The 24989-nt window shown below is 56.3% G+C and overlaps 2 protein-coding genes across 4 annotated transcripts; both read right to left on the reverse strand.

Moving 5' to 3' along the window:
- Window positions 1-120: 120 nt before the first annotated feature.
- SCRN2 (secernin 2) lies at window positions 121-4539 on the reverse strand. Its single transcript, XM_003131533.5, has 8 exons — window positions 4470-4539; window positions 3913-4086; window positions 3429-3610; window positions 2091-2290; window positions 1193-1408; window positions 905-1070; window positions 631-811; window positions 121-431 (listed from the first exon to the last, which is right to left on the reverse strand). The coding sequence occupies exons 1-8, from the start codon at window positions 4509-4511 to the stop codon at window positions 273-275; spliced, it is 1320 nt and encodes a 439-aa protein (XP_003131581.1). The 5' UTR covers window positions 4512-4539; the 3' UTR covers window positions 121-272.
- A 5695-nt stretch (window positions 4540-10234) lies between these two features.
- Window positions 10235-16889, reverse strand: SP6 (Sp6 transcription factor). Of its 3 annotated transcripts, none has more exons than XM_084983078.1 (2): window positions 16679-16889; window positions 10235-13813 (listed from the first exon to the last, which is right to left on the reverse strand). In XM_084983078.1, the coding sequence occupies exon 2, from the start codon at window positions 13758-13760 to the stop codon at window positions 12627-12629; it is 1134 nt and encodes a 377-aa protein (XP_084839204.1). In that variant the 5' UTR covers window positions 13761-13813; window positions 16679-16889; the 3' UTR covers window positions 10235-12626. The 3 variants fall into 3 exon arrangements, with proteins under 3 accessions (XP_084839204.1, XP_020922742.1, XP_020922741.1); XM_021067083.2 differs by lacking the exon at window positions 16679-16889 and adding an exon at window positions 16039-16294; XM_021067082.2 differs by lacking the exon at window positions 16679-16889 and adding an exon at window positions 15782-16264.
- Between the last annotated feature and the right edge of the window lie 8100 nt (window positions 16890-24989).

Genomic DNA, 24989 nt, shown 5'->3' on the forward strand with positions numbered 1-24989 from the left:
CCATCAGCAAGTCAGGAGATCGTGTTGCCTAGCAAGGCCTCTGGAGGCCTGGCAGCCATCTCAGGGCTGCCCTTTGCCCTCTGCTGGCTCTCCCACCCCCGCTGAGCACGGACACCAAACGAGGAAATAAAACACATTTATTATGGCAAAGGCCAGCCTGGCCACTCAGAACAAGGCTGAGGGGGTGAAGGGATTGCTCTGTCCCACTGCCCCAGGGGACCTGTGTCAAGCCCAGGCCGCTGCACCCTGCCCCAGGCCGGGAGGAGCCTGGCTCAGGCATAGGCTTGGCTCTCCTTCTCCACAAAGGCCTGGAAGAGGCCGCCCAGCTCCTGGGGGCGTGGGGCCCACTCCCCAGCCAGCAGCCCCCGCACAGCCTCCAGGCCTTCCTGCTCCAGATCCTGCTGCTTCTGCCTGAGCTGCTGGCCCCGATCCTGCCCAGGGAAAGGTAGCAATGAGTCCTGGAGACAAGCTTCCCCCCCAGATTAAGGGGAGCGGGGTGGCTGCCATCTCACATAAGCAGGAACAGCTGACTCTGAGGGGAGACGCCCCTCTCCCCAGCTCCCGGGTCTGCTCACCTTCCCAGAATCTGATTGGCGTAGGGGAGGGGAGCCCCCATTCCCTGGGGGTTACCTGCTCGCTCTCCATCAGCCCCAGCGCCACCTGGTGTCTGCAGTAGAGGGTGTGCCGGCGATCCACCCGAGTCTGGAATCGGGGCAGGGTCTGAACAGGGTCCTGTGCGCCAAACGTGGGGGACAGCACCAGGGGGGCCTGGGCCGCCCCCACGCCGAAGATGAAAGGTTTGAACACTGACCTAAGGGGACAGGGATGGAACACTCGAGGGCGGTCCCACCCTCCCCTCTCAGGTGCCTGGCCCGCTCTGCCCAGCCCTCCCCCTCCTTCTCACCGGGCTGGGTCTGGTGTGGCGGTGAGGAAGTGGACACAGGGCTGGGTGGGATCCCGGGGCAGGAGGGACACCATGCTGGCCGTGGTGCGGAAGCCTCCGGAGTCCATACAGATGCCACTCGCCTTGTCCCTGAGGATGCCCATCATCACCTCTGCCGTGATGGCCCCTGCCCAGGAGAGCACGGTGAGGGGTTCCCAGGGTGGAGTGGGGGCCCTCGGGCCTCAGACTAAGCCCCCTGTGGGAGCGGGAGTGGGGAGAGGCCGGCCCTCACCCCATCCACTCACTGACCTTGCTTCTGCTGCAGCAGCAACCGCCCCGCCTGGAAGCGGGCCTTGGCTGCCTCCATGCGCACAGGCTGCTGGGTCAGGGAGAAGGCCTGGGCAAAGTCAAAGGCGCCCTGCCCATCCCACCAGCCCTGGGCCCGGGCGTGGGGCCGCAGCTTGGGGTGTTCTGCCGAGAGGTCGGTGCCGATGCTCAGCTGGTTGGAGATGTTGCGGGCCCCCGCTGTGGAAGAAATGGGGGTCGCTCCTTTCCAGTTAAATCTCTGTTCTGCACCAGGCACTCAGCGAGGTGCTGAGAACACAGTGGTAAAAAGAACAGGCAGGAGTTCCCATTGTGGCCCAGTGGTTAACGAATCCGACTAGGAACAATGAGGTTGTGGGTTCGATCCCTGGTCTCGCTCAGTGGGTGAAGGATCCGGCGTTGTCGTGATCTATGGTGTAGGTTGCAGACGCGGCTCGGATCCCGCGTTGCTGTGGCTGTGGTGTAGGCAGGTGGCTACAGCTCCGATTTGACCCCTAGCCTGGGAACCTCTATATGCCGTGGAAGCGGCCCTAGAAAAGGCAAAAAGACAAAAAAGAAAAAAGAAAGAAAAGAACAGACAACCCTCATGGACAAACCCATCACAGAAACGAATGTGCTGTCATCAGGAAGAGGCACCCGGGAGAAATGGGACTACCAGGAAATCCAGGAAGGCTCCCCAGAGGAAGCGGCAGGCTGGAGCACAAGAGGACTCCACCAAGTGAAGAGGGAGGATGGGTCCTGAACGGACTCATTTCCCATCTCCCTGGATGCCTCACCCACCCAAGAGATTTGCACCTGAATGGGGCCTTCCCTTCCCTCATCACCCTTCCCACCCAAAAGGGGAACCCCTCTGGGAGGCAGGCCCCAGGGCCAGGCCCCTCACCCTGGATCCTCTGCGCCGCCCATAGCCTCCCCGCCGTCTCCAGCACCCAGGCCTCAGTCCGGTCGGCCAGCAGAAAGGTGTTATGGTAGCAGAAGGGCGTGGGGTCCTCCCGGCAGCTGCCCCCCTGCCCGTAGCGCTCCAGCAAGCCTGTGATCACGTGCAGGGCCTCCTGGGCTGAGCTGCCCCGTTCCAAAGCCAGCCTGGCACAAAGAGAGTCCAGGTGACAGAAGGGTGATGGGGTATCAATGGCTAGTGGCAGAGCTTCAGTGGATAGAAGGGGCCCAGTGAGGTTTGGTGACAGGGCCCAGTCACAGAGAAAATCGGCCAACACTGGTTGTATGAAGCACATGTGGGCCCGTGGTTTTCAAGCTACGCACCAAAGGAGTCACAAACAGGACTGAAACATATTCTTGGAAAAAGACATGCCCTGAGCCCTCCAGCTTCTTCAGTCAAAGTGGCTCTCCTTTATTGGTTTTAAAAATCAAACTTCTGGAGTTCCCGTCGTGGCACAGTGGTTAACGAATCCGACTAGGAACCATGAGGTTGCGGGTTCGGTCCCTGGCCTTGCTCAGTGGGTTAAGGATCTGGCGTTGCCGTGAGCTGTGGTGTAGGTTGCAGACGCGGCTCGGATCCTGCGTGGCTGTGGCTCTGGCATAGGCCGGCAGCTACAGCTCTGATTAGACCCCTAGCCTGGGAACCTCCACATGCCGCGGGAGCGGCCCAAGAAACACCAAAAAAAAAAAAAATCAAACTTCTACATGAAGTTTCATTTGAAAAAATTTACTCCTATTGAAAAAAATTTACAGAACACTGTAAATCAACTCTAATAAAAAATGTGGTGGGGGGATTCCCGCTGTGGCTCAGCGGAAGCAAATCCAGCTAGTATCCAGGAAGAGGCGGTTTTGATCCCAGGCCTTGCTCAGTGGGTCGGGGATCCAGTGTTGCTGTGAGCTGTGGTGCAGGTCACAGATGTGGCTTGGATCCTACTTTACTGTGGCCGTGGTGTAGGCCAGCAGCTACAGCTCCAATTCGACCCTTAGCCTGGGACCTTCCATATGCCCAGGGCATGGCCCTAAAAAAAAAAAAAAAAAAAAAGTTTAAACCACTGCCCTATTTCTGGGCCAGGAGAGATCCAAAGATGGCCACATTTGGGACCTCCTTCCAGACTGTGGACATGGGGCCAGGAGAGAGGAGGGGCAGGGACAGCCTCCCTGGAGATGATAAAGTAGGCCCAAAGTGGGCAGCGCCTATGAACCAGACTTGGGAAGATGGCCCGGGTCAGGTCTTAGCCCCAAATTACTGGTGTACGGAGGGGACGAGGGAAGGCAGGGTCCACACCTGAGCAGATCCATGCCCAGCAGGGCTTCCCCCTCGCCAACTGGCTCCTTGGTCCACACCGCCTCGTTGCCAATGCAGACACCATGCTCATTGGCGCCCATCTCAGCCCCCCACAGCCAAGAAGGGCGGCTCAGGATCACAGCATGGGTCTTTGGCACCTGTTCCACCTCGATGTAGGTGCACTGGAGATAAGGGAGGAGAGAGAGAGGGTCCACTCAGAAAGGGGGAGTACCTACGAAGTGGGGACCTGGTGCGCATCACTTTCCACAGCCCTTTGAGGAAGCACTTATTATTCCCGTTTTCCAGATGAGCAAACTGAGATCCAGAGGCTAAATTATAGGTTAGTTCCCAATTGCTAGACTCAAAGCTCATGCTTCTTTCACCACATCTGGCAGCTTTCCAGGAGTGGGGAGCAGAGAAGGAAGGTCTTAGAAGAATGCCTAGTTCTGCCAGAGCACCCAGCATCCTATAAGGCCTAACCCACCTGGAGCCGGCTTCCAGGGGCGTGAGTGCCTGCTGGGACAAACACCACTTCCTGCACCTCATCCCGGGGTCGGTCCGAGTTCTTGGCAAAGATCACGGCGGGAATGGCTGAGGCTGGGGGCACTGAGACAAAGCAGTCGCAGGAACATGGGGTGTCAGGGCTCCACGATGCCATCTGGGGGGAGGTGGGGATGAGTATGTCCCTCTCAAGCCACCTCTCCACCGTCCTGGCCGGGGCGCAGTCCTAGAAGCCCCTCTCCCAACTTGAGCAGACACTCAGGGAAGACACCGCCGTAGGATTCTGGACGCTCAGCACCGCACGCACACTAGATGCTCAAGCGTGCGCTAACAGAGACACCCACTCTCTCCCCAAGCTTCAGGATCGGGAGTTCTCAGACATGCGCCGACCGCACGCCCCAAAGGCCCTGCCAAGACGGGGGTCTTGGCCCTTTGAGACTGTCGCGGGAGCTTTTTCCGCGCTACCCACCCCCCTCCAAGAGTCCCACGCCCCTCTTCTGTCCACCCTTTCTCGCTGCTCCAGTACTGTACGCCCCTCACCCTCTCTCCCTCCAAGATCTCCAGCTTAGTCCTGAGAGCCATTGCCTCGGCTTCGAGTCAGGTCGGTCCCAAGGGGCGGAGGCTCCTAGGTGACCTGGAAGGCTTTGGACCTGGGGGCGGAGCCGGAAACGGATCTGCAGTTCCTCCGTTTTCCACCAGGGTGCGCGCCAGCACCGCTTTTTGGAGCGAGGCGACCCTCCAAGTGTTGCAGGCCGCCTACCTGCGCTATCCGAGCGTCACTTCCAGGCCGGATAAAAGCCACAACGAAGCTGCGAGCTCTTCCAATGGGGTCCTGCCGGGAGCGGGAGGTGGGGGTGGCAAGGTAACCACATGAAAAGGGAAGAAGGAAAAACCTGGCTGATTTGTTAGAGACCAGGGACTGCTGGGCCATCTGGAGATGAAGGAGAAACCTCAGCTATTTGCATCTTGGTTTGAATTCCAAAAGCACAATTCCAGGTGGTTGCCCCCACCCCCGCCTCAACCCTCCTCCCCTGTTCCTCCTACTCCCCGCCATCACCCACCTCCCACTCCCAACCCCTTGGAAATAAGATCTATAAGAGTGGTCCCAGGCCAAGAGGTGTTAGAATAATTTAAGAATAATGCATTTTTTAAAAAGCACAAGTGCAGAAAATCCTTCTGACCCCCAAAAGGCCAGTTCTGCCTCCGAGTGCTCAAACAAACCATTGGAAGTTAGCTTTAAAAGGAAATTTGGGCATTTCCTTCATGGCTCAGTGGAAGTGAAACTGACTAGCATCCATGAGGCTGTTCGATCCCTGGCCTTGCTCAGTGCGTTAAGGATTTGGAGTTGCCATGAGCTGTGGCATAGGTCGCAGACGGTGGTTCAGATCACGCCTTGCTGTGGCTGTGGTGTAGGCCAGCAACTACAGCTCGGATTCATCCCCTAGCCTGGGCACCTGCATATGCCACACGTGTGGCTCTAAAAAGCCAAAAAAAAAAAATTTAAAAATTAAAAAATAAAAAACAATAAAAGGAAATTTGGAAATTTCTAGTCTAAAGATTTGATGCCTTTACATCTAGTGAAACTGAAACAGCAAAGGAGAAGTCCGGCCAAGAGGGCACATATATTTGTGTGGAGGTAGACTCCGAGCCCAGATTTTCTGCTTTCCTGGTCATTTTTCCTCTATAAACCATCTCTATCACCAGCCTTTTTTTATAACAATTTTTTTTTTTTTTTTTTTTTTTTTTGTCTTTTTGCCATTTCTTGGGTCGCTCCCAGGCTAGGGGTCTAATCGGAGCTGTAGCTGCCAGCCTACGCCAGAGCCACAGCAACGCGGGATCTGAGCCGTGTCTGCAACCTACACCACAGCTCACGGCAACGCCGGATCGTTAACCCACTGAGCAAAGGCAGGGATCGAACCTGCACGCAACCTCATGGTTCCTAGTCGGATTCGTTAACCACTGCGCCACGACGGGAACTCCTCTATCACCAGCCTTTAAGCAAATGCATCTCACACCCTTTTGCTCTATGGAGCCCTCCAGGAACGGGGGGAGGGGAGACACTGCAGATTACATACTTCCCCCACCCACATCCAGACTGTCAATCAGGGCTGCTGCTCAGAGCCCTGGCCACAGCTTCCCAGCCTCTGGTCATTCCAGGGATGAGACTGAAGGCAGAGGCCGAGGCTTCCCCAGGAGGCAGGCTGTGGGCAGGTGTGCTGGGTGATGGCCTGGGGAAAGACACCAAGTAAAGTTCTTGGGGCCTCTGAAATCTGAGGTATTTTCTGATTGTCTCTAGATAAATAAGGCTGATTCCCAAGAGGATGCTGACTCCACTGAGATGGGCTTCACTTTCAGGAAAGGGATTGTCACTTGCAGAGAAGGTTGACCTAGAAGCTGAGCAGGAGGCAGAGACCAGCACTGGCTGGAACTGTGCAGACTGACATCGCATCCCACTCCTTCTCTGGCTCTGCAGTTCAGGCAGGTCAGTTAATCGGCAAGGGTCTGTTTTCCCAGGGGCAAGTGAAGGAATTGGACTGGATCAGTGGTTCTCAGGCATGCATGGGGCCAGGAGGGGTTAATTTTCAACCACATAACTCCCCTTGCACAACTTTAATATTTTACTTCACGAAGTGTCCTCAGATTGCCAGCATCAGCATCATTTGGAAGCTTACTAAAAATGCAGAATCAGAGTTTCCCTTGTGGCACAGTGGAAATGAATTCGACTAGTAACTATGAGGTTATGGGTTCGATCCCTGGCCTCGCTCAGTGGATTAAGGATCTGGTGTTGCCATGGCTGTGGCTGTGGCATAGGCTGTCAGCTACAGCTCTGATTCAACCCTTAGCCTGGGAACCTCCGTGTGTCTCGGGTGCAGGTGTGCCCCTCCCAAAGTAGTCTGGGAGTTTCCACTGTGGCACAATGGGATTGGCTGCATTTCTGCAGCAGCAGGACACAGGTTCGGCCCCTGGCCCAGCACAGTGGGTTAAAGGATCTGGTGTTGCTGCAACTGTGGCACAGATTGCAGCTGTGGGCTCAGATCTGATCCCCGGCCTGGGAATTCCATATGCTGTGTCAAAAAAAAAAAAAAAAAAGAAAATTAGAAAGTGCAGAATTCCCATCGTGGCTCAGCAGAAGCAAATCCAACTAGTAACCATGAGGTTGCAGGTTCAATCCCTGGCCTCGCTCAGTGGGTTAAGGATCCGGCGTTGCCGTGAGCTGTGGTGTAGGTCTCAGGCGAGGCTCAGATCTGGCATTGCTGTGACTGTGGTGTAGGCCAGGGGCTACAGCTCCGATTCGACTCCTAGCCTGGGAACCTCCATATGCCACAGGTGAGGCCTTAAAAAAAAAAAAAAAAAAGAATCTCAGGCCCCACCTCAAACCTACTGAATGGGAATCTGCATATTAACAAGACCCCCAGGGGTAAAGTTTGAGAAGTGTTAGTCTACTGCATCCCCAGGGGACAGAATTCGGTAGGATGTTGGGGAGTGGATCAGGGCATCTGGAAAAGCTCCATGGGTGATTCTATGGGGTGGGAACAACTGGATTATGTCGTTGCTGAGATGCCTTTCAAACCTACACGAAGATGCTGAGCAGTCAGACTCACTAGGGTTGATGGGGAGTGAAGGCTGCTTCTGGTGTGAGGTACAGGGTGGGGTGGTGGGATCGTGAGGTTGCCATAGGACGTCCTTCCAGAAGCAAACATTCAGGCTGTGTGCTGACAGAGTGCGCCCGCGGCGGGCGGGAAAGCCAGTTCACCTTCTGCACTTCCCCGGATGCCCGCTGGGCGGCGTGTTGAGGCCGGAGGAGAGGCCCGCACAGCCCCAGGCAGCAGCTCCCAGGAGGCCTGTTGCCTGTCACTTTCCGGTTCCCGACTTCACTCACCCTCCCTAGAGGGATCCTGCTCCCACTTCCCAGGAGAGGGTGCCCAGAGGGGTCAGCCCAGATATTCTGATTTCCTGAACTCCCTCTCAGCGCCTCCAGGATTGTCCTGCCAGGGGCGCCAGAACTGAAGGGTCAGAGATGGCCTTGGGCTCCATGGAGGGAAAGGGGGCGGGGAGGGGGGCCAAGCCAGCCAGGCAGCATTGCTGCCAGGGCCAGAGAGTGAGCGTTACAGCCCCACCAAAGGCCCCCACTAAGAATGCAGGTCAGCGGGAGGAGTTGCAAGGGGAGGAGGGGTGGCCCCGGTCCTGCCCAGACAGGCCCGGCAGGCCCCGCAGCTGCCCTCCTGTCCCTGGGGACAGTGATGGGGGAGAGGAGGAGAGGACTCGCAGGCTCCTGGGGTCTAAGTCCCCCAGAGCCAGGAAGCCAAAAGAGGAGCCCCAGGGAGTGAGGTGGGCATGAGGTCGTGGGAACTCCACGCCTCCATCCAGGTGTCAAAAGTCCAGCAGCTGATGGAAACAACCCCAACCGATCTGCTTTCCTCCGTGACGCCTAATCATTCTTTTCTTTTCTTTTTTTTTTTTTTTTTTTTTGTCTTTTTGCTATTTCTTTGGGTCGCTCCCGCGGCATATGGAGGTTCCCAGGCTAGGGGTCGGATCAGAGCTATAGCCATGGGCCTACACCACAGCCACAGCAACACAGGATCCGAGCCACGTCTGCATCCTGCACCACAGCTCACGGCAATGCCGGATCGTCAACCCACTGAGCAAGGGCAGGGACCGAACCCGCAACCTCATGGTTCCTAGTCGGATTCATTAACCACTGCACCACAACAGGAACTTCACGCCTAATCATTGATGCCCCATCCCCACGTGGCCTTAAACTTTGGGACCCCAGACTCTCCCTGACAAGTGATGGAACGGGCCAACTTGGGTACTAGATTTGGCTCTGAGAAATTGGGTGAGGGTTAGAGTCGGGGAAGTAGGAATCCCGCTAGGGTAGATGATAGCTTTGGCCAAGGTGTAAGATGGGAAGGGTGAAAAAACACAATCACTGCCTCCGCACCCTTGGCACCAGAAACTGATCCTATGCTACCATTCCTAGCTCTGGGGCTCTGCAGACCCAGAGGGGAAAAAAAACTCTTTTTTTTTTTTTTTTTCTTTTTTTGCTTTTTAGGGCCCCACCCGGGGCATATGAAAGTTCCCAGGCCAGGGGCTGAATTGGAGCTACAGCTGCCGGCCACAGCCACAGCCACAGCCACAGCCAAGAGGGATCCGAGCCATATCTTCGACCTACAACCACAGTTCACAGCAATGCAACACTGGATCCTTAACCCACTGAGGAGGCCAGGGAGTGAAGCTGCAACCTCATGGTTCCTAGTCGGATTCGTTTCTGCCACGTCACGGTGGGAACTCCAAGGCCTTTACTCTTTGACGCTTGTGGAGCACCAACTGCACATTGGGCACCGAGCAGCCTCGGAAAGTGCATGTGTGCCTCCCTGAGGGGGCCCGATGCGTCCAGTGAGGTACCTCTGGGCACACGGCGATTGTGTAACTGTGGCGGGTCTCTACTCTAGCTGGGAGTTGCAGTAGGAATCTTTCCTTCATACTTTCCAGCTGGGCGGGAGCCCATCAGATAATCTTGGCTGCCTTTCATCGCCTTGTCCCTGATAGGGATCATCCTGGGTGAAGAAATCGCTGTCGGTCACCCCCACCTCACTCACAGCCAGAAGGACTGATTGACACACACAGACACACACCCCGACCAGGCGTGGGGTGAGGGGGCCAACGGGCCGGCCAGCTCCGGGAAGGGCAGGGAACCAGCAATTCTTGGCAGGGGAGGTGACAGAGAGGGCTTACATGTGGAAGAGGAAGGAAAGCTCTAGAACCTTCTCGTCTCCACAGGTGAAGACCACAGTCAGCCCAGCTCTCCATCCCTGAGGGAGCCCCACCTCCTCCTTTTCACCAACAACCTCAGGGCAGGATCGGACCCTTCAATCAGCTCTGCTCTGCCCCAAACAAAGGGAGGTGAGGTTGCCCAGGGCTGCAGGATCAAAGAGAAGTGTCCACCCCACCTGGCGGCCAGTCTGGTCCTCACTGCTCGGAGACCCTGGGTCAAAGAGGAAACCAGGAGTTCCTGTCGTGGCTCAGTGGTTAACAAATCCGACTAGGAACCATGAGGTTGCGGGTTTGATCCCTGGCCTCGCTCAGTGGGTGAAGGATCCGGCGTCGCCGTGAGCTGTGGTGTAGGTTGTAGACACGGCTTGGATCCCACCGTTGCTGCAGCTGTGGTGTAGGCCGGCAGCTGCAGCTCCAATTCAACCCCTAGCCTGGAAACCTCCATATGCCGTGGGTGCAGCCCTAAAAAGACAAAAGACGGAAAGAAAGAAAAAAAAAAAGAAACCAGAGCTGGAAGACAAACGAAGCAGTGATGTGGCTGACGACTTTATTATGGCATAAAAAACACAGGCTGTTTCTTCTTCCTCCTCCTCCCCCCAAAGTGGGTTCACAGCAGTTAAAGAAAAAAAAAATCCTACATTTCTCCTCTAGGGGGCTGCCTAGAAGGGGGCAGACAGCCAAGCAACCTAGGTCTAGAAAAGAGGGGAGCAGAAGGAAACCTATCCAAAGCCCTCACCCACACACCTTAGAGCTCGGGGCCTCTAATGGGGGGAACATCTGTGTGCTCCCCCCCCCTCCACCGACACCCACTGGGGAGTTCCCCTGAGAATGGTCACTGGTGGCACAGGGCGGGGGTGGCTGGTTTCGATGGGTGGAGGACAAAGGCATCCTACACCCAAGGTGCCCTCCCTCTCTCCCCCTCCTCCCCCTGGCCGGGCAACGTGTGAGCACCGCCAGCCCTCTTCTGACCCCCAAGCCTCTCAGCAAGAAAAGGGACCTCTGCTCAGAGGCGCAGGAGGTAGGGAAAGAGGGAGCAGAAAGCAAGAACGTTCGTTCTTAAACCACCCCAGGTCCATGAGTCCCTCGAGGAGAGCCGCGCTTTCCCTCTTAGGAAGGGCTCTTTTCTACACAAACATATTCCCACCCAGATCCCAGCCCTACTTCCCAAGAGCGCCCAGTCCTTGCACTGGGCTCCAGCATCCCCAAGGAAGGAAGATGCTGTTGGTCTAGACCCCAGGACCTTGGCTGGGGTGAACAAGATGAGGTCTCCCTGGCTGAAGACCCCAGGCTCAGTAGAGAAACACACACACACACACACAGGAACACACACATACATAAGTACATACAATGCACACACGTGTCCTAATATTAAATAAAATACCCTTTGCTTATAACTTAAAAAAATCAATACACAACTAATCCTCGCATAGGGCTCTGGGTGGAGAAGGAAGGGCAGGGGAAGGGGAGTTGGGGGAGCCTTTTTTAAGGCCTCCCACCTGGATCCTGGGAAAGCCCACTAGCTCCAGGGTCCTGTGGCCCACCAGACCCTTCCCCCATCAGCTCTCTTCCTTTTGCCTGGCTCAGCCTCTGCCGGGCTTACCCCCTCCCCATGTTCCCCACTCCATGGTTACAATTGGGATGTATTTCTAGATCTAAAGAAAGGGACAGGGACAGCTGTCTGGACATCCCTGCAGAAGGCAGGCCCCTTCCAGTGAGAGAACAACATTCTTCACCTGGAAGGGGAGCTTCCTCCAAAAGATGAGCTGGGAAAGAGCTTCCTAACACACTCTACGGAGGGGGCAAGGCTTGTGGGCAGTGGGGAAGGGGAGGGCCCGGCTAAAGAAAGAGAGGGGCTTAGCCTCTCCCGGAGGAGAACCGCCAGGCAGGGCCAGAGTCCTCCACTAACCACTGCGGGTCCCTCTGCTGGGACACCCCCACCCACTCCCACCCAAACCCAGGTAACCCTCCCCCTTCCAACCCTAAGGGGAAGGCAAATGCGGAGGGATCTAGGGTGAGGAAATACATCAGCTGGGAAGCAGGGGCTCCTGGCCGTCTGAAACGCCTGCAGAAGGTGACAGATGAGAGTGGCCTACTCAACTTTATTTTTATAAAGACCAAGGGGCTTAGTTCCACTCCCTGACCAAATCTCTTTCTCTCTTTTGAGAAGGGACTTCCTTGCTCAACTCCCACATTTAGAGCTCTTCTCCTCCACCCCACTGTTCCGGCTGGAAGCCCTCGCTCATTCGGGCCCTCTTCCCCTCTTCCTTCACGGCTCCATCAGACTGGGTCTGGAAGGCTTAATAAGGAGGCACATCAAAGGCGTTATTTCCACTGGGACAATCCTCCCAGCCAGATAGAAACTCCTCCCTTAGGGGGGACCCCCCCCCAGCTTCTGCTACCCCATCTCGGCTCTCCCTCAGGATAGAAGCACTCTAAGGGGGATGAAAGGGACCCGGGCCGCAGGGCGGCTTCGGAGACCCTTTTATGTCCGGGTTCCCAGGCACTAGGGACGTGTCCAGACAGCTACTCCCAGCGCCCGGGGCGGCCCCACTCCTCTCTGCTCCAGGGACGCGCTGTCTCCTCCAGCCTGTCCCTTCCGCCCTCCAGACGCCGCAGGAGCCTTAGGGGTACCCCAGCCCAACCCCTAGCCCAGGGGCCTGAGTGAAAGAGCGAACAAGGCAAGCACTGGAGGGCATGTGCAGCTCCTCCCGGCCCAGCCAAACAAACGCATCCGTCCCATCTAGCCCCAGAGACTAAGCAACCCCCAGCGCCCCGGTTCCCCGATCCCCGCACCACTTTTCCTCCCTCTCAATAAATAACCACTTTCTCTTCTTACTCAAGCCGCCTCCCAAAGGCAGCAGGCCAGAGGACTCTCTTCTGACAGCCCTAGGGGAGACCAGCGGGGAGGCGGGACCGAGGAGCTCAGTTGGAGGGAGCCGAGCTGCCCTCGGCCTCGCGCTTGCCTTTGCCCCCGGCGGGCTCTGCTCCGCCGGCCTTGCCCTCGCCCGCCGCTGCCGCCGCTCCGGCAGCCTCCTCTTTGGCGCCCTCGTGGGTTTTCATGTGTTTGGCCAGGTGGTCGCTGCGCATGAACACCCGGCTGCAGACTGCGCAAGGGAACTTCTTGGTGCCGGTGTGGGTCTGGAGGTGGCGCTGCAGCTCGTCGGAGCGCGTGAAGCGCTTGCCGCAGAAGAGCCAGTTGCACACGAAGGGACGGTCGCCGCTGTGCCAGCGCAGGTGCGCCTTCAGGTGCGACGTCTTGGCGTAGGCTTTCCCGCAGCCCGGGATATGACAATTGTGCAAATGCTTCTTCTTGCCTCCATCGGGCCCGCACGGAGCCCCCAGTCGCTCCGCCTCCAGGCAATTGGGACAGCGGCACACGGTCTGGCCTGAGCTGCGGGGCACTGACCGCCGGGAGCCTTTGGGCCGGGCCGCCCCGTCGAGACTGGTATCCAGCCCCTGCGATTCTGGGGCGGCCGCTTCCAAGGCCTTCGCCCCGTCGGGAGGCCCGAGGAGGTGCTGCCCTCCCGCGGCTGGGAGGAGGTGGTGCGGGTGTGGGTGGGGCGGCGGGGCACAAAGCTGATGGTCTCCGACGTAGCCCCCCAAGCCGGCCTGAAGCGCCCCGGGGTGGCCAGGTGACGTCAGGGCTCCCTGAGTGTGGGGGAGGTCCATCCAGCTGGTACCCGGATGAAGGTCCCACCACGAGCCATCCTCGGTGCCTGAGTGTGTCGGCCGGAACCACGATTCGTAATGGTGTGACATGTCCGGCTGCAGGAGCTTGGAAAAGGGTCCCGGGGCCAAGGGACTGTCGCTTTCCAGGTCCTCGCAGGTTACCCGAGAGGAGGCCCCCGGCAACTCATAGCCCTGTGAGAAGTCCACCTCGGGGCCCAGCGGGAGGCTCTGCAGCTCTCCAGGCTGCAGCGGGGAGGGGTAGTCCCCAGCCTCCGGGCTCGTGTGGCCCTGGTATGTTTGCAAAGGCTGCAGGTCGAGGCGCGGCGGGGAGGCGGGAGGCGCGTCCGTGTGCTGGCTGCCCAGAGAGCCACAGACAGCGGTTAGCATTGCCGGGATCCGGGGTGGGGGTCAGGGATGGTCAAGGACACCTCAGGTGGGACCTAAAGGAAGCAGAAAAGAGGTGAGGTGAGCAAAATAACTGGCTCATATTCCATCCTAGCCCAGATCCCCTCCCTGCCAAGTGCTCCTCTCCCACCCCCAAGTGAAAAAGAGGAAAGCACCCCTGGGTGGGGACTAAAGATCAGTTAAGAGAATCTGGGAGTGCTAAGGGTTGAGGGTTTGAGGTTCTCTGTATGTGTATGATGGAAGTCAACCTTTTCCTAGGTGGTCCCTCCTATAAGACCCAGCTCATCTTGGGAGTTAGGTTGGTCCCAGACTGACAGGTCGAATACTCCTAGAATACAGTGCTAGAACCATCTGCGCACTCCAACTGCCCAGGCTGGTGAAGGGGCAGTGGCATTGCTCCCATCTCCCCCCTCGGACCTGCTCCCAACCCAAATGGAGGCTCTAGATCCATCTCAGCTTCCCCAGTTTAACTCAGGACACAGCTGGGGAGGGGGAGGCAGGCATTCTAACCCAAAGCTTCAAGTGACCTGACTTCCCAAAGTGCAAAGCAGGTTCTGAGGTTTTGGGGGGAAAAAAAGAGCCCTCCTTCCATCACTGAGGCACGAGGCACGCTCAGTGAAAAATGGCATTTCTCTGCTCTGCACCACTCCCCCCACCTCCCTGCCTGGCTGGGTTGCCTCAGCACCACCAAACCTACCCCCATGCCTGGCCCCCACCTCTTTCCCTCTACTTGGGGCTTCACCTCCCTGGGGTCCAGCTGCAGGGCCAGTTCCCAGAGTGCTTCTCCCCACCAGGGAAAGCTAAGCACCCCCTTGCCCCCCCCATCCTAACCCACACCAAGTGTCCAGCCGGCTAGCTCTCTGGCTGCTACCCAGCTCTCCTCCAATCTAGGGGAGACCCAGATGTGAAGGTTGGAGGGGTTTGCTTCCCCAGAGAAAAGAGGTCAGCCAGCAAGCTCAGGAAGAGAAAATTGCCACCCCTTTAAGGGATGCAGGGACAGAGTGGGGGAAGCAACAGGAAATTGCCAGAATCATACCGAAATTAAGAGGAAGAATCACCCAAAGAGATTATAGAGGGGCTGCATGCTAGGCCTGGATCATTTTTAGGAGCCCTCCAGATGATTCTAACATGCAGCCAGGGGTTGAGAATCACTACTCCAGGCCAATCCTCTCATTTTACAAGAGGAAACTGAGGCCATATTTGAAGTCACTTGAAAAAAGACATTTATTCATTCAAATCAGCAAATATTAAAAAAATAATAAAGGGAGTTTGTGTACCTCTGTGAACCAAGTCTCTCTACTCCTGGTCTGTTACTCTTTCCCTAAACCACCGGGAACCTAAAGACACCCCACCACCACCACCACCACCCACCTCTTTCTCCACCACAAACCTGTCACTTGAAGATCAGCCTCATCTCACCACCTCTCCCTAAGATCTGGGAGCCCTGCCCTGGTGCCTGGGGTGTGTGGCTTTGGGTGCCTCGGCCTTCTCTGATGGCGGGGAGGAGATGCGGTGATTTAGAGCAGGGACTTTTCCTTCCCAAAGCCAAATTCAGATGACCCTACCACCTTTGGCTTCTGGGACTTGGGAGGTGGCCCTGGCAGTCTGGGAAAGGGAGGGAGAGGGGGACTGGGGCGCCAACTCAGGCTCCTGCCTTTACCACAAGAAAGGAACCGGGTGAAGCAGCAGCAACCGAGCCTCAGGCCCAGGCGGGGCAGCCCAGAAGGGGCTGGGCGGGAGCAGTGAGTCCTGGGACCCTAATAGCTTTTGGCGCCTGGGAACGGCCCCGGGGCTTAGGGGGTGGGGAGGCTAACTACAGAGGCTCCGGAGTGGCCTCTCCCGACACACAGGGCCAAAGAGCCCAATCCTGAGATGCACTAGCCTAGCTGCCGAGATCTCGGAAGGGAGACAGCCAGGCGCGTACCCGACCTGTCGCTCCCCAAGGCGGGAAGGCAGGTAGAGTCACCTTCCTTCCCCCTTCCGCCGGCTGCCTCTCCCATCACCTGTGCTCAGGTGGTCAGGACTTCCGTACTCCCGGTCCTCAGGGTTCCAGTCCTCCAGTTGTCCCAGTCGCTCCAGTTGCCCCAGTCTCCGGCCTCGCCCGTCCGCCCCGTTTTCACTCCGCCAGGGCTCTAAGCCCCTCGGAATCTTTCGGACCACCTTTCCCGAGGCCAGAGGAGGCTACGGCGCGTTCCGGGCGCGTCTTTCCGAAACCAGCCGCGATGCGCTCACCCCTCGCCGCCCCAACCCGGGCTCCTACCTCGAGGCTGCGCCCGGGCTCAGGATGCCGCAGGCTAGTGCGCTCCCAACGGGCGCTCGTGGGCGAGGGGCAGGAGCAGAGGGCGAGCCGGGGCCGCGACGAGACCCGGGGCGGGCGGCGGCGGAGGAGGGGCAGAGAGAGGCGGCGGGAGGGCGGAGGGCGGGCGGGAGCCGGCGAGCGAGCGAGCGAGGCCAGCTCCGCCCGTGACTCACCGCGCTCTCTGCCTTCATCCTCGGTCCTGCGCTCCTTTTTCCCCGAATTCGCGGCCCCGCCCACCTCACCTGTGGGCCGCCTTTAACCCTTGCGGGCTCGGCCAGACGGCAGGCCGAGCGCGGCTGGCCGGCGGGGAGGGGGCGGGGGGGGGAGGAGGGAGGGAAGGGGGGTAGAGATCGCAAACTAGGTCGCACCACGCCCCCTCCCTCGCTCCTCCCTGGCCCCTCCGCTGCCGGGGCGAGGGGCCTGGGCGGAGTGTTTCCCAGGTTTGGGGGCCCGCCCCATCGAGGGCAAAACTGCCCTCGAGCCGGCTGGGTCTGGCGGGGACGCAGGACTCAGACCCTCGGGGAATGGAAGAGAGGGCGGGCTCCGGAGGTGATATTGAGTCACCCTAGGGCCTCGTTTGCCTCGACGGCCCTCAACCCACCTGTCCCGGCCGGGTAGCAATGCCCCAGAACTGAGAGGAAAGAAGGAAACAGGATGGAGCGCCAAGCATGTGTCCGGTCTACCCCCAGGCCCGGGCTGTGAGAAGTTGATCTTGGCCGCTGCTCTCCTTCACCGTGCTCCCCGCCGCTTCTTTCCGCCACTACCACCTACCCCGGTCCTTTGCTCTCTCTTGCTTTCCGCCTTTCTTTCCCCCCGCCGCTCACCTTTTGGGGATAACCTCCTCCTCTCCTCTCCTCTCCTTTCCTCTCCCTCTCCTCTCCCCTCCCCACCTCACTGGCCCATCTCCACCGGCCCCCCTGAGCCCTCACTCCCTATCCATCCTTAGGCAGCAACCCTAGCGTCTGCCGGGTCTGCCTCTCAAATACGCCTGCGCTTCTCTCGGTCCCGAAGGCTCTCAGCCCGCGCCCCGCCACCCTCGCCCTCGCGCACCCGGCTTTGAAAGTTGGGGCAGGCGCCGAATAGCCCTGGGAAAGGACACTTCTGCCAAGATCTGAGCGACTCCTCGCCACCACTCCTCCGATTCTCACTTGAATGTCTAAACCCGAGGCTCATAACTTTAGGGAGGGGTCTTGGATTCCTTTGAGGAAAAACAACTGCGCACACACAGTGCAACCCTTCTGCAGAATTTCAGGGTTTTTGCGACACCCACCGAAAAACGTCTTTCAGGATCCGAGTTAGTTGAGAAACCCAGCGCCAGTGGGTAGGGGTGTACCTTTCTTCTCCCCACCAGGCTGGCCTGTTCGCCAGGGTACCTACGAAGCTGCCTTCCCGGTGGGTGCTTCTTACCCACTGCTTTGACCTCCTGAAATGACCCTTTTCTTGCAGGTGGAATTCTGATGAACTTGCTAATTTTTTCCTCGTTGCGCCCGTTGACTTTCCCTAGGCGCTCTGCCTTCTACTTTTTAAATTTCGTTTTTATTTTTGCAGTCTATTTCGTACAGCCAAGAGCGGACTTTAGGCTGATTCAGTTTCACTGGTCAGCCGCGATTCCACCACGGTCAGATTACCTGTCTGGCATTCGAAGTGCAACTAGAAAACGGCTGACCTGAAGCCACCAGGCACTTGAAAATCAATCTTTTCGTGTGTAGCCCCCCACCCAATCATACACGTCCTCATACCCAGAATCAGTGTCTGATTCATCTCTAAATCTCTCTTTTCAAAGACTCATCTGGACAACCTGGGTTCAAGTTGGGTGGGTTTCCTGGGGCTTAAAGGAATTGATGTTCCTAAAACACTTCGGCCCGTGGGGCCCCCCGGGGAAGTTCCCAGTAAACGGAAGTTATCGTTGGTAGTGTTATAATTATTCAGTAAGTTGGTTCCCAGCAAATATTTGTTGGATTAAGGTATAGGCACAAAGATCTTTGGGCTAGAAGTTGACAGACCTAAATTCTAGCTCCAGCTCTGCACTTGCTAAGCTCATCTGGCAGGTCAGGTTGCTCTGAGCCTCAGTTTCCTCCTAGGTGAAATGAGGTTAGAGCAGCCGCTCTGTGGGGTGAAGGAAAGGCACTTAGGAAGCGGAGAGGTGCCTCCCAGATGTCAGGGACTCTGCTTTCTGATCAGTCGGATTTCCTTCCCGATTCTTGCCCCTGAGATATAGATTCTCAAGAATGGCTCTGATTCTTTGTGGCCGCGGCCAAATTGACAACCCTCTGTGTCCCACATGGCTTTATCTCTGAGTGCTCAGCCTGCAAATCTTGACTTTATTGAACTTACACCTCAATTCACAGCTGAGTCTGGAACAGTCAGGGGCTCTCATCTCAGAGCCTAGGAGCCCGCTACTCAAATTCCCGGGCTAAGTCTAGTTCGAGGTCTAGGAGTTCTCTTCCTCCTCCTCCCTCAGCCCACTGGCCTCTGGTTGTTCCCTTAAGGTGCTAACTCCCAAGCACAGATCAGACTCTGAATGGGAAAAGAGTCCCTCCTCCCATTTATTTATAGGCATCAGATAGTCTTATCTTCCTAGCTCCTTCCGTCTTTCTCTGGAAAGCAACGGGGAAAGGGATCCAGCCTCTGCATAGTAGACATACCACCCCCATTTTCACCCCAGGCCCCTGTTAACCCCACCTTGTCCTGACCCGAAGCCATCTGTGTTTTCCAGAAGCAAAGACCCTCCACCTGTCTGGGACTCATCATCATGAAATTCAACAGCAATGCAGTTATCTCAGCAAACCCAGCCATTCTGATTTCCGGCCCTGCCTAGATCTCTGCCTCTCTGAGTCAGGGCACTGTCTTTCTTCCAGATTCCCCCTCTGCTTTTGTTCCATTGACTCCAGCCCTTCCAACTGCCCAATGCTAGATGTTTCTTTCCCTAGTGGTGCTCATGATCTGATGCTGACGTGACTGCCAAGATCACCACTGCCATGGTCTTATCTCAGAGTTGAACCAGGCAGCCCACTGAGATCTGCCCATGACTGGGGCCATTTCTAGTCCCTTCGCTCATTCCCTGCAGCTGTAAGTAGACAGATTTTTGCTGCAAGTGTCTATCTCCCATTCTTACCAGCCCTCTCCTTCTCACGCCTCATTTATAATCAACAATCCACTTTGTACCCAGAGAAGCCATGTTCATCTCCCTGCTTATCATAACCAGCTTTTATTTATTGGGCACCTACTCCATTCCATGTGCTTCGCACAAATATCTCTAATTCTCATGAGGATGCAGCAATAATGCAGTAGTTATTATTATCCTCCCATTATACAGATGAGGAAGCCAAGGATTGAGGATGTTAAATGACCTGCCCAAGGTTACAAAGTTGTTAAGAGACAGAGAAGGAAACTGAGTCCAGATCGGTCAGGATCTAAAGCACCTGTTCTTTCTGCTATTCCATCCAGCCTCACTATGGCAGCCGGGATGGCAGTGGCAGTCCAGCTCCCATAGATCCTAAGGGTGGAAAGCTCGAGAGGATGACACTCTTAAACTGTTCTCCAGATCAAAGCCATCATGACCCTGAGTTCCATTGGACAAGCTGGTCCCATCTTGGGTTGGATTGCTGCGGTCCCTCCCAAACCTCAACTGTCCCTCTGTGGAGATTGCACGGTGAGACTGTCAAAGCTGGTCTGCCCATAAAAATTGTCTAGTGCAAGCCCTCATTTTGCTAGCAGAGAAATTGAATCCCCGAACAGGGAGGCAAGTAGCTCAAAGTCCCACCATAAGGGAATTCCCTTTGTGGCTCAGAGGAAACAAATCCGACTAGTAACCATGAAGACGCGGGTTCCATCCCTGGCCCCGCTCTTGGGTTAAAGGATCTGACATTGCCATGAGCTCTGGTGTAGGTTGCATACGCCGCTCGGATCCCCCGTTGCTGTGGCTGTGGTGGAGGCTGGCAGCTGTAGCTCTGATTCCACCCCTAGTCTGGGAACTTCCATAGGCTGTGGGTGCAGCCCTAAAAAGCCAAAAAAAAAAAAAAAAGTCATACAATAAGTTAGAAGCAGAGCGGGAACCTGAACCCCAACCTCCTGATTCCTAGTCTCCTAGTTGCTCGCTTCTCTATGCCAACCCCCACCTCCAGGCTGCACTCAGCCCACAGCCAGCTGGCGATCAGGAACCCTAACCCATTCCTCACACCCCCTTCTCTCCCCCACAGTCTCCCAGAGAAACCGGACAGGGTCCAGAGTTGGAGCCAAGCAGTTTTCTTTCACTCATCCTTTATTCACTGAACTAACACTTACGGAGCGTCTAGCCGGGGCCAAGCACTACTTTGGGCACTAATTCTGTTATAAACCCAAATATCCTCAGCATCCACACCCACTCTCAGTCTGAAAGATGAGCCCAGCTGAGGCTAGTGCATCTGTATGTTGGTGTGGGGGGGGGGTATGGGGGTATGTGTGTATCTACAAATGTGTGTGTACCCACCCAGCCTGTAGGTACCTTTAGGACTTGAACGTGGGTGTCTGTCCTCTCTCCTCTGCCATAAAGGGCGTCCCCCACAGGGGTTTCTCCCTGTGCTATCATGCATGAACTTCCATGTGGTGAGTGTGCGCCCTGCATTTCTATTATTTTAACCCATCTTTTTTCTCAGAATAAAGTCCCCAGTTATCTAGCAACTGGTGAATCCCCACTCTCCTTCTCCCTCAGAGCTCAGCCCAGTCCAAAGCCCTTCAAGAAATCTTCTTTCCTTCTCCATGCAGACCCCCTTCCCTCTCATGCCCCCCCCTTCCCCAATCCAGAGAGAATCAAGCCTTTTAACCCCTTCTCAATGGTCCCCACTTTAGAATGGAGACCTGATCATCTATGTCCCCTGAACTGGACAGGGAACAGCCCCTCTTACCAGTCCATGGAGCCCAGAGATGGCAGCAGCAGTGAGGGGCAATTGGGGGGTGACGGAAGAGCCAGGCTTTATAAAGGAGGCAACAGTCAGAGCCAGAGGGGGAGGTGAGAGACTCGGGCAAGGATGCTGCCAAGTCCTCACGGCCTCGGAAGCTTTTAGGATAATCCAGGAAACAGTGGCCCCCGGCTCTCCTGGGGGAGCGGTGGGGGTGAGATCTGAGTCTCTGAGGTCTGCCAGAAAGGAGGATTTCATCTGGAAGAGGCAGCTGGGGGTGGGGGTGAGGAAGGGGGGGGAGCAGGACATCCTTCCCTCCCCAGAAGTTGTGGAAGAGGGACAAAGTGGCTCTTACAGGATGGAGGAAATGAGAGTATGGCCAGCGGAGAGAGCTGGGCTGGCTGGAACTCTCCAAATTCCATCCCCTCCTTTTGTTTCCTCCATGGACATGGTGGGGAAGAAAGAAGAACCACTTTTAAGACCTGACACACACACACACACCTCTTCGAGTGGTCCCTCTCTGCAGAGTTCCCCAGTGGTGTTCCTGGCTACTCTGGCAGCTGAGAGGGGTCTCTCCTTTCTCTGCTGGGGCCTTGTTTCTTCCCTCTTTTCTCTGTCCCCTTTTCAATTGCTTCGCAACCTGGAACCACCAGGAGGATCCAATGTAATCCACCTCTTGGGTCCGGGATCTCTCTTGGTCAAATATAGAGGGCAGACCCTCTCTCTGACTTCAGACAGGGTGGGGCAGCTTGGGATGGACAAGAAAACACCTAGGACCAGAGGCAGAGCCCAGCCAAGAACGTCCATAGACAGTTCAGGAATCCCAGAACGCCAGGAGGGTGAAGAAGCTGGAAACGTGGCCTGGAAAGGGAGAAGGGGCCTGGAGGTGCATTCTTAGGTGGGTCCCCGTGGTCCCCAACTATGTCCGTGAACTTAATTTCAGGGTGCTTGTGAGTTTAGGTGTGCTGGCTAACAGGAGTGTACCCTGGAGCAGAGAGGGTCAGAAGACCAGGAAGGGGAAAGGAGATGAAACAACAAGACCAGTTTCCCCAAAGCTCTCTGAAGCTAGGAATTCTGACCTACATAGAAGAGTGGCCTGGAGACGTTTCACGTGACCACTCTCAGCCGTAGCCCAAAGCCCTTGGCACTGGGGACAGGAGGTGCTGTGTATCCCCCTACATGCACACAGATCCCAGGAGCCCAGGGCGCTCATGCCACCTCCCCCACCAAGTCTCCCGCAGGCTGAGTTAGGGTGTCTTCACCCTGAACTCTTGTCTTGCTCCTCCCCCACACCCCCAGAAATCTCTAGACTGGGGATTCCCAGTCCCTTCATTAGCTTTTCAGTAATTATCCTGTAAAGGTCCTGACAGGTCCTTCCTCTACCCATTTCAGAGATGAGACCCATTGAGGCCCTTGAAGCTCAGCAGAAAGCCACCCATCAGGCAGGAGAGCTTTGAGTGGTGGGAGGCTTAGGAGGCAGAGCTGCACCCTTTCCTTTAATCCCTGGCAAAATTAAGAGGACAGGGCCCGAGTACAACTCCCTGGGGGAGCCCAGGCGTCAGGACAGAGGCAGGCTCCAGGGAGGGGCTTCCCTGGCCCTCCCCACCTTCCAGCCCAGAAAATCAGAGTGAGGGGGGGAAACAAGCCTAGGAGACCACACAGGTGGAGTAAATAATGTTAATACGGGAGCATTATCACTAGGGCATTTCCTCATGGATAAATGTCTCAAATACCAAAGGATGCCTCCAAATTATAGTTAATTACAGAGTTGATTTGCATAAATTATAAGGTGAGCATACAAATTCTTTCAATCGGTTCCATATGCTTAGGTAGCAGGTCCAGTCCAAAATGGGAGAATCTTGGGGGCCGGGGAAGTGGGGGCAGGGGGGAGGAAAAGGATGAAGCCCTTGGCCTGGACCTGCTGGCCCAGGCCCCTCCCCAGCTCTCTGATCAGTAAAGAGTGTCTGGAGACCCTGACTGGTCTGCGGGGAGGGGCTTTACCCGGCGGACCCTGGGTTACCTGGACCCTATCAGGCAGGAGACCCCCTTTCCTCTTCTATTTGCACCTCTGGAACAGTTTGCTTTTCCTGCCACCGATGATGAGGTAGGAAAGCCAGTGAGGTGGGGGGGAGGTGAGGGGCAGGGGGGAGGCAATGGGGCCTCAACCTCCGTGGGGGGGGGGACTCTGGAGCCCCAGCTTCTAGCGTTCAGAGGAAAGGCGTGGTGTTGGATGAGGCTGAAGGCCCAGCGGGGTTCATGGTAGATTCAAGCCCCCCTCTCTCTCTCTTGCTCTCAGCTCCTCCTGCAGCCCCCCCCCCGCCCCCCCCCATCCCAGCCCCAATTCCAGCTCGCTTCCAGAGCCAATCCTCCCATCCCAAGTTTGATGTTGCCGCTGCCTGCACCATCCAGGTGGCTCCTCAGAGGCTCAGACTCTCAGACTTTTGTCTCCACTGCCTGGGCCCATTTCCTCTGCCCTCGCCTCCCAGTCCCACCTCCTCCTCACCCGCCTCTAGCTGCTAAGACTCCACTTCCTTCTCCAGCTCTCTAATCTTTCCCTCCCTCCCTCCCGGCCCCCATCCTCACCCAGAGGCCTGTCTCCCACTCTCCTCTCCACCTTTCTCCTCCTTCCCCAGCCCCCTCCCCCGGAGATCCTGGGTCTCCCCTACACTCAGCTGTCAGCTTTGCTTTTCCCTCCCTTTAAGAGCTTTCTGCTGGAGGCATTCCCTGGTGGCTCAGCAGGTTCAGGATCTGGTGTTGTCAGTGCTGTGGTGCGGGGTTCGATCCCTGGCCTAGGAACTTCTGCATACTGCAGCCACACCTCCTGCCCCCTAGAAAAGAGCCTTCTACTGCCCAGGCTGCTTACGCTGCTGCCCTCAGATTTTCCTACTTCATACCATTCCCCAAAGCATTACTGCCTGTAGTTCTCAATTTTTGTTCCATATACCTGCTCCAAAGGTACTACTAGATTGGCTATGGGATTGGCTTGGCTTGGAGCAGGGACAGGGGTGGGGGGAGGCTGGGTTAATGTCCCCATATGTGTGGGTGAGAGTTTACCTTTGTCTTCAAATCCAAAAGTGAGAGAGAGAGAGAGAGAGGGCGAAATGAAGAAGTAGCCTACATGCTAAATGGTTTTTGGTACTTAGTAAGTGCTGATTAAATATGTTTTGAATGGGAGTTCCCATCGTGTCTCAGTGGTTAACAAATCCGACTAGAAACCATGAGGTTGCGGGTTCGATCCCTGGCTTTGCTCATTGGGTTAAGGATCCGGCATTGCCATGAGCTGTGGTGTAGGTTGCAGACGCTGCTCGGATCTCCTGTTGCTGTGGCTCTGGTGTAGGCTGGAGGCTGCAGCTCCAATTCGATCCCTAGCCTGGGAACCTCCATATGCCGCGGGAGCAGCATAAGAAATGGCAAAAAGACAAAATAAATAAATAAATAAATATGTTTTGAATGAATGAGTTGGTAATGGGCACTGATCTGTGAGAATTCAGAGAGAAACACCAACTTGGTGATAGGAATCGCTTCCATTTGGATTATTTTTTAGGTCTCCTATGGGTTTTCTGCCACTTCTGTGCCCACCCAGGCAAGCTTTCCTGTAGACTAGTAGCAGGTTAATCCTCCTGAAATGCTATTCCATCCTGGCACGCTTCATCTCAAAAACAACCCGTGGCTCCCCAGTGCTCACTGTGACGTGTAAGACCCTCCAACGTGGCTTCCACCACCTTCGCCGGCTTCACTTCCACTAATCCTTTTGCAAACCGTCTAGCCCAGCCTGCTGGACTTAAGGTTCACCAAACGTGTCTAGCCTTCCTAGGCTTTTGTTTGTTTGTTTGTTTGTTTTCTTTTTTGGCCACCCTGAGACATGGAGTTCCCAGGCTCAGCCGTGACCTACGTTGCAGCTGTGGCAACGCTGGATCCCTCAACCCACTGTGCTGAGCCAGGAATGGAACCTGCGCCCTGGTGCTGTGGAGATGCTGCCAATCCCGCTGTACCACAGTGGGAACTCCTAGGCTTCCTACTTTTGCTCCTACTATT

This window comes from Sus scrofa, chromosome 12, assembly GCF_054392235.1.
Source record: "Sus scrofa isolate SSC_HxYL_T2T_F1_AM1 chromosome 12, Sscrofa_HxYL_maternal_Yorkshire_Landrace_v2.0, whole genome shotgun sequence".
Classification (NCBI taxonomy): domain Eukaryota; kingdom Metazoa; phylum Chordata; class Mammalia; order Artiodactyla; family Suidae; genus Sus; species Sus scrofa.

Bases quoted from the DNA above. Each gene is read 5' to 3' on its own strand.
- SCRN2 (XM_003131533.5), bottom strand. From the start codon at position 4,511: ATGGCTCTCAGGACTAAGCTGGAGATCTTGGAGGGAGAGAGG. The intron at 3,611-3,912 runs GTGGGTTAGGCC...CCTTATCTCCAG, and splicing joins CCCCTGGAAGCCGGCTCCAG to TGCACCTACATCGAGGTGGA. The intron at 1,409-2,090 runs GTGAGGGGCCTG...TTTCTTCCACAG, and splicing joins GGCGGCGCAGAGGATCCAGG to CGGGGGCCCGCAACATCTCC.
- SP6 (XM_084983078.1), bottom strand. From the start codon at position 13,760: ATGCTAACCGCTGTCTGTGGCTCTCTGGGCAGCCAGCACACGGACGCG.